This window comes from Narcine bancroftii, chromosome 6, assembly GCF_036971445.1.
Source record: "Narcine bancroftii isolate sNarBan1 chromosome 6, sNarBan1.hap1, whole genome shotgun sequence".
Classification (NCBI taxonomy): domain Eukaryota; kingdom Metazoa; phylum Chordata; class Chondrichthyes; order Torpediniformes; family Narcinidae; genus Narcine; species Narcine bancroftii.
In genome coordinates this window covers 86986455-86995065 of record NC_091474.1, presented here as the reverse complement: position 1 = coordinate 86995065, position 8611 = coordinate 86986455, and the positions used below count along the sequence as shown (strand labels likewise).

The window sequence follows — 8611 nt, the reverse complement described above, 5'->3', positions numbered from 1 at the left end:
GCAGTTTTCCGGAACACCAAGACGTTAATGCAGCTGCCGACACCTACCACTGATGAAAGGGAACGCGTGACAGGAGAATGAGACCAATGATTATACCTTGGCTACTTTTCCAACGCAGTGGCAAGTGCAGCCATTCCCAGGTTTTTTTTGGAGAGGCAACACAAAGTTTATGGGCCCCCTTCCCTGACAAGGAGTTGAGTTGGTCTCTCCTACCCACTACATGAAAACATTAAAAAAATATTGAGGATGTCCTGTGGTCCCTGGGGGGGCGGGGTATGCCCCCACGGAGTCAAGTTTATTGTCATCTGATTGCACAAATAAAGCCTGTGATGAAGCAACATTCTCCAGTCCTCGGTACAAAATGCACAGACACAAAACCAGACTTAACACACATGCAGGCAAACAATACAAATGCAGGATAAGTATTCATGCGCATACAAATAAATAAATGAGTTTCTGATAATTAGTGGGAACTTTCTGAGAATGGAGGGTGTAGATGGAGTCCTAGGTGGGGGCGAGGGGTTTGGATAGTCTGACCTGCATTGTACAGAGGAGTTTTTTTTTAAGTGTGAGCTCTTTAAAATTGAAGCTTTACCTGGGACTAATATTTCACAGTCAGCACAGATCAATAGGTTAACATGGTACAGTATTAGGAGAACTGTGGCTTAGTGGTTTAAGCCAGAGTTCTGGATCACTGATCCAGGGCACAGAGTTCAAATCCACCACAGCAGCAGAATTAAAGAAATTCTGAATTTAAAAGAAAACTAGACAACAAGCATGAAACAATTGGATTGTCATAAAATCCAAACTGATTTATTAACGTATACTAAGAAAGGAAAATTGTCCTCACTCAGTCTGGCATATACAATGCCCTGCATGTTTGGGCCAGACACTTTTTTTCCTTTATTTGCCCTGTGTGCCAGTTTGAAATTTGTAATCAAACAATTCACATGTTTAAAGTGCACATTCCAGATTTTATTCAAGGATATTTCTACACATCAGGGTATGTCACCTAGGCATATTGGGGGTTGACATGACGGAGGTGGGCCCTTTCGACCAAGGGATCAGACATGGCTCTTCACAATCTTCTGGACTAGTATGTCAGCCATGCTGGTAATGTGCTCCCTGTTGTAGATTTCATGGAAAAGGAAAACATATGTTCATGCTGTGTGGCATTTGTGGCAGGATATAGCAGGGACCTCTTGCCAACAGGAGACTGGGAGGCCCTTAGACCGCAAGGCCAGAAGGACTACCTTCCAAATCGCAGCACTCTCGTCCACTTGCCCATTGCCCTGAGGGTTGTAACTAGTGGTCCTGCTTGTGGCAATGCCCTGACCAACAGGTACTGGAGCAGTTCATCACTCATGGTTATATAAGGCATTGAAATGTTGACATTTATTCTCAGGGACCCTGGAGACCACTGCTGAACACACACAATGCACTTGACCCCTGGTACCCTGCCTCTGTCTTGAGACTCATCGGCACCTACCCACTGGCACAACACTGATAAGTACATACAGACACCCGAGACCATCCAGGAGCTCATTGATGCACCACAGCCGCAACTGGTGTTGCAACGGTCCCACAAACGTCCAGACTGCCTGAAAGACTGAATTTGTGATTTTTGAATTTGTAACTTTGTAAGTTCCATTTCACTCTGCTGGATTCTTTTTTTTAAAAAAAAACAAGGGGTAAATGTGGTAAACCACTGTTGCATAGAATTGTCTGGTCAGGCACACCTATTAGCGATTGTACCTGTGGTCTCTCCCCACAGGCTAGTGTATAAAGGTGACTGTTCCACAATCCCCTCCTCAATGTAGGACAGGTGAACAGTATGGATGTGCCATTGTTCTTAAGTGAATAAAACCCTGTTGGTTTCTCAACAACAGTCTTTCAAATAATTTATGGTGCATCAAGGAGTTTGTACATTCTCCCTGTACCTGAGTGGGTTTTCCCCTGGGCCTCCGGTTTCCTCCCACCATTCGAAACATGCCGGGATGTAGGTTAATTGGATGTAAATTGGGCAGCACGGACCAAAATTGCCTGTTAACTTGCTGTAAGTCTAAATTAAAAAAAAGGTTTTATCCAGGGCTTTGAACATCAAGAAACACTGTAGTTGAGAGAGTAGAGAACAAGTTCCTTAGAATTCATTTAACTAATGACCTATCATGGACACTCAATATCTCCTCACTTGTCAGGAAGGCACAACAGTGACTGCACTTCCTGAGAAGACTGAACCAGACAAGGCTACTGGCCACCATCATGTTAACCTTCTATTGAGGGCTGGCTGTATCACAGTGTGGTATGGTTGCTGCAGAGAAATGGATTGAAGATCTGTCCATAGGTCTATAAGAGAATCATTGGAGTCTCCCTTTCTCCACCTCCCCATTGTCGTGATCTACTGGGATCATTGTCTGAAAATGGCGTGCAAAATCATTGAGGACCCTTTCCACCTTGCATTCAGCATTTTTCAGCTGCTCCCATTGGGGAAGAGATATAGGATCATCAGACCCAGCACCACCAGACTGAGGAACAGCTTCTTCCCATGAGCAGTAAGATGGCTGAACAACTAAAGGAACTGCTCAAACTAACCATCCAAGACTCTCATATGTACAAAACAATATTTATTTAGTTATATAAATGATATACTTGTTCTGATTATGTATTGTTTATCTATGTAGGTATGTTATGTGTCTGCAAGTTTGGCACTGAGGACTGGAGAATGCTGTTTCATCAGGATGTACTTGTATAATCACATGACAATAAACGACTTGACTTGGAATGGAGATGAAGGTGACGTGGGTTTTTCATGTAAAGTGTTCACATAAATTGAGACTGGTACCAGTAAATGAGACAACTTTTTTATTTCATGTCCCTAGCCCAAGGCTAGCCCTGGATTTTAGTTTCTTTTCTAGGGAAGACTGAACAAGTCAACATGTGCAACACAGTGGACGAACTGAATATTGCCAGGTTACTGCCTAAAGCAGGAGCTACCTGCTGGGAGTTATTATTGTATAACAGTGAGGCACCACGTTACCGCGCAACGAGGACAGCACTTACCACTGAAAGCCACAAGCATTTCCATGAGCAAATGCAGCGAACTGACAAATCCCACGTCAGACTTGGTGCCACATGTTCAGCATAGGGCACAACCGCGTGACACGTAGAATCATTTAAAGTGCAACTCCTTATTAATTTAATCTATTATGCAGCTCCAAAGATAGAGTCGATAATTAAATTTGCATATACATTTAAGTGTACTCTCTGAACCTCATTTCATAATTACAACAGCATATATTGCACTCGGACACAGCAGCAAGTTTGATACAGTAATGATTATATTTAGCAACTTATAAATCCGCAAGGACCTGGGCAATATGTAATTCCACAAATCATGAACACCTGTATTGATTTATGTATATAGGCTATGATGTACTTGTATCTATGATGTATTAAATATTTGAGGATACTAGAAATAGGAAAAGTTACCATAGTGTGACAAGTTTCCACAGGAAGTTTTAACTAAAAATGTGGAGAATGGAATTTATAATGGAAATACAATATTAAGAACTAAATATATGGACTTCAAATGAAATCCAAGTTGATGGCATTCCCACTCTCAACTCCCTATGTCAAATGTCACGGGTCATTAAATGATTACAAGTACAAAATCAGGAATGCAACATTTGGGATCAATATCAGATCCATTAACTATTTTTCTTTACATACTGTACATCTAGAACCTTTGTATGGTTCCATTTGACAATTAACAACATTTTACAAGGATTTCTTTTGCTGCACTTCCCCATTTTACGTTGCACAAAGCTTATAGGATCAATCCAGGGCATCTAAGATTAATATTGAAGAGTGGGGACAAGCAAGATAGCTGTGAAGCTCATACTGATATAGGCTAAATAAACCTCATCATTGGAATTTCTGACTTCACATTCAGATAATATTAACCTTTGAGTTTGTACTTCGAAATAAAAAAAACTAACACTGTGCTGTCTGTGCAGACTTTGTGCATTCTTTCTGTACCATTAGGGCTTCAACTAGTGCTCCAGTTCTCTCTTGAAGATGTGTAGGTTGGTGAACTGATTGCTGTAAATTACCCCTCATAAAGGTGAATGGCAGCAGAATCAGGGAAGATTCATGGGCATATGAGAGACAACAGGTTGAAGGGAGATGTGAGTGAACTCTAAGACATGGATTAGACAGAACCGTAGAACAAAAGAACATTACAGCACAGAAACAGGCCCTTCAGCCCTTCTACTCTGTGCCAAGCTATTATTCTGCCTAGTCCCACTGACCTGCGCCTAATTCATAGCCTTCCATACCCCTCTCATCCATGTACCTGTTCAAATTCTTCTCAAATGTTAAAATTGAGCCCGCATTCACCACTTCAGCTTGCAACTCCTTCCACACTCTCACCATTCTCTATGTGAAGACATTCCCCCTAATGTTCCCCCTAAACTTTTCCCCTTTCACCCTTAACCCATGCTTTGTATCTCACCTACCCTCAATGGAAATAGCCTACCTAAATGTACTCTGTCCATACCTCTCATAATTTTAAATACCTCTATCAAATCTTCCCTCATTCCTCTACACTTATTCCTCAGTGGATAAAGTCCTAACATGTTTAATCTTTTCCTCTAACACAGTTCCTGAGGTCTGAGCAACATCTGATAAATGCTAGTGAGGGGAACGGCCACAGGGGTGCCCTACACTGACTGTCTGTTCCCTTTCCCTCTCCTGACTCTCACCCTCCTGTTTCTTAGGTATGACTGCATCTCTATAACTCCTGTCTATCAATTCCTCAGCCTCCCGAATGATCCAGAGTTCATCTAACTCCAGCTCCAATTCCCTCAATCAGTTAGTAAGGAGCTGTAGCTGGATGCACTTCTTGCAGATGAAGTCATCAAGGATAGTATTGGCTTCCCTGACTACTCACATTCTGTAAGAGGAGCATTCCTCTGACTTGGCTACCTTTCCCAATGACTAGAGGTAAAAATATACAAGATGAATAAAACCTGCCCTTACCTGTGCCTACCTGCTGAACCCTTTTTGTTCCTCGAATAGAGTGGGCCTTATTTAGTTCAACACCTGCACCACACCTCAGCCAGATGATCTCCTCTAATGAAAAGTGATTAAAAAAAGTTGCAAAGCATTTTCCAAACTAGCAAAATATTTATGCATGTTAAAATGTTGGACAGGCAGGAAAGATTTCTAAATTCAAAGCCAAACACTGCCTCAATGAGACAGATTCAGCAGCAGACCAATTGAGGTGGAGAAGGTTAGTCGATTTTACATAGCTCCCATTTGTCAGTGACAAAGTTGAGACAGCAAAAAAAGTAATCAAGCTACAATAATAGGTATAGCTCAACTTTATTCACAGGGGCTAAAATCTCAAAAGGATTTGACATTAAAGGCCAAGAAAGCTCTCAGCCTCCAACCTATCCTGCCTCTGTGACTGAAGTACATGGAGGATGTGTTCAATAAGGTGGGCTACTCCATAGAATTATGAATATGTTACACAGCAGCCCTGGTACAATATGCAAATCTGGTCTAAGGAGAATTCCAGATTATGTCTTTCTATCCCTGCACTTACAAAGTTGTTTAATATTTGTTTTCATGTTTGATCTTGAGATCATCGGTTTAATGTTATTTCTGACAGCAGGGCTGAGCTTTTTTTTAAGTGTATGCCAGCTATAGTAAGTACATGACGCAATCTGGAATGATGAGCTCAACTCTTGTTGAGGAGTGATAATCAGTAACTACCTCAGGAGGTAGTCAAAGCATCCACTTAATTTTGGCATTTTTGTTCTTGAAAAACTGAAAACAATCTCAGCTCTTCCTAAAATCAATGCTGTATCATTTGAAAGTTTGAGTTAAGCACAACCCTGCCACTTCAACAAGCCTACACCAGAGATGAATGTTACACACTGGTGAAGTAGGATGAGATCATGGCACAGGGTCAAGTTCTTATCAGATGTTGCATACCCAGTGACTGTATCAGTGACTAAAAAAAAGCACTAAGGAATATTGAAAGTCTCATGCCATCTGCCTGTATATGTTCTCCTAGGAAGGCTGTCAAATTGGAGGAGAGTTCTGTTCTGTTGACTTATGGCTGTTGGGAACTAGGTTACAAGACTGCCAGAGAGATTCAGTGAAGATATCTGAATCCCACGGAGGAACGAGAATAACCCATGAGTCTGGCAAGAAGTTAAACCTACACCCTTTGGAGAAAGGTTATGATTATAATCCATAGTACAGCTATTCTAAACATTTGACAATTCAATGTACAGTCATGCGTCGCTTAACTTCCACGATACATTCTGTCAAATATGCAATATGGACATTGTGCGAACACCCTATTACATACAAATGACAGGTGATTAGATGGGATGGGTGCCAGGGTAATTAAACCTCTCCATGATACCAACATTTGGTGCTGTGGTATTCCTGCATGAGGATAATTGTTACAGCACATTTTCACCTGCTGGGCCACAACTTCGAACATCATTAATTTTCTACTGGAACATGGTGTCTGGAGAAATGGATTTGGGCTCATTTTCTTCCTGCTGGAAGCTCAGAATTCTTCAGTCTTGTGGCAGCAGTTCTGTCAGACAAGAAGAATTTTGCAGTAATGACAAACAGTGGCTGTGACTGAGAGGATCACTGAGCGAATTGAGAAAGTTCAATTACGAGAGATACGTCCTCTATGTCCCTTTCTCCGATTGGAATTTCTAAACGGATGTATATGCGGTTGGACATTGCCCGAACGGACGTTATGTGGCACATGACTGTATAGGTAGTATATCTGTTGACATGGCTATTGTATAAAAACAAATATACTGAAACTCATGGAAAAGAACACAACAATCTCTTTCTTAATATTGCATCTTGTCCCAGGTAAGGTGAATTTAAAAGAATGGTACTCTGCCTATTGGTTGCCTTTGAAGGTTTAGGCAAGCTCAAGCAAGAGGATTCTGAAATACTTATGGGCAATATTCTTTCTGGTAAAGATCCAGTAAGTATGATTCCCATGCAAAGCAATTTAATGCAGAGCTTTCTTTATTACTTATATTAGAGATCTAACCCTCCAGAATTTTAACTTAAATATATTTTTAAACCAATAGTTTGAAACAAACATATTGTACTCAGTCTGGCCAGCTAAGATTAGAATTGCCATTTTTCCACTAAGCTGTCTTCTCTTACTGATTTTCCAATTGTAACATCTTCAATCAGATTAACTAAAATATAAGACAACACATACTTTCAAACAAATCTTGCTCCTCATGCCTTTAGCAAGGTTGACAACTTAGTGGTTCATGTCCAGGTCATTACAGATTCATAAACTGCACTGCAGTTAATTTTCATGCTCTGTCCCACCCCAGCAAAACCTGACCCTAATTTCCACATTTGCAGTTCTGTATTCTCTCAAAGCAAAAAGGGCGAACATTGCAAATATAAATTGTCTCAGGAGTCTGTAATGCCATTCTTTGCCATCACAGCAATCAGGTCAGCAGGAGCTGTCGTTAAGAGTGAGGGTAGTTAATTAGGCCTTGTTACTAGTTCGTTTAATGCCAGGCTTCAGTCAACCCTGAAAATTGAGATTTGAGGGATTGAATGCATGAGACTTTGGTTTCGGAAGGCGGGAATGCCAAACACACACTACAGGTTTTTCTGCCTGGGATTCAGAACCTTGATCCTTTGCAGAACAGTCTTTTCTGTGTGGCTGCTTTATCTGTAACCTTGTGGGTGGCAGCATCTCGAAAGAAGATTCACCTTGATGTTCAGGAGGCTCAATACATTGAGTCTCTTTATCAGATGATGCAGGGCTGGCTGAAGGGGCTGAAGTCTTCATGCTCAGAAGCGGTGAAGAAAGGGAAGGTGATAGTTTGGATTTTCTTTTTTGTTGTTCCTCTTTTTGTTCAGGAAGATTTGTGGACATTGATAGTTCGAGGTGTTGTTTGGATTCCTTTTGATTATTTATAGATGGTTGAACTTGAGAGAAAATTTCTGTATGAGAAGTTGCAACAGCATTTCTTCTAGGCCTGGTGACTTTAGAAGACTTCACTAGCGGAGTCTGGATCTTGGACTTGACATTAAAATCCTTAGAAGGTAGACACTGTTTGAAAGCAAACTTAGGACGATTGTCTTTATTCAAGCCTTCTTCTATAAATACTGAAGAGCTGGGCAAACTGACCGGCTGTACTGAAACTTGTCTGTGCCGATGTTCTATCGGCAGAGCACTTGGATTCTGTTTGGCTTTGTTAGACTCTGGGTGTTTCTGGGCAGATCCGTCACTGGAGTCTTCATTCTTCCATTGGGTTGATGGAGTGAAGCCTCTATCAGAATTCATCTGAGAGCAAACAATAATGTTTCCATCTTGGTTAGTTCGGGGGCAGTTCTCAGTGGATCCATTCTTCGGATTCTTACTGGGGTCCTCGATACGGACTGGTTTTGCTAATTTTCCCATGTTGCGATCTCTGGAGTTGTGTATGTAGCTGGAAGGCAGTAGTACTGGAGGCTGTTGAAAGAAAAAGACCATTTTGGAATATGTTACGTTTAATAAGATTTAACCAAGAGTCTGGCCCAATGCATGCGG

General features: G+C 41.3%; 1 protein-coding gene across 6 annotated transcripts in view; it reads right to left on the bottom strand.

The window, feature by feature from the left end:
- Positions 1-3172: 3172 nt before the first annotated feature.
- Positions 3173-8611, bottom strand: part of ccser2a (coiled-coil serine-rich protein 2a) — a 499558-nt gene continuing 494119 nt past the window's right edge. For 2 of the 6 annotated variants that reach the window (XM_069885631.1, XM_069885630.1), the window contains one exon: positions 3173-8533. In XM_069885631.1, the coding sequence (XP_069741732.1) occupies positions 7598-8533 (936 nt within the window). In that variant the 3' untranslated portion in view covers positions 3173-7597. The remainder of the gene's footprint in view (positions 8534-8611) is intronic. The other 4 variants (XR_011340229.1, XR_011340227.1, XM_069885632.1 and 1 more) reach the window with 3 other exon arrangements.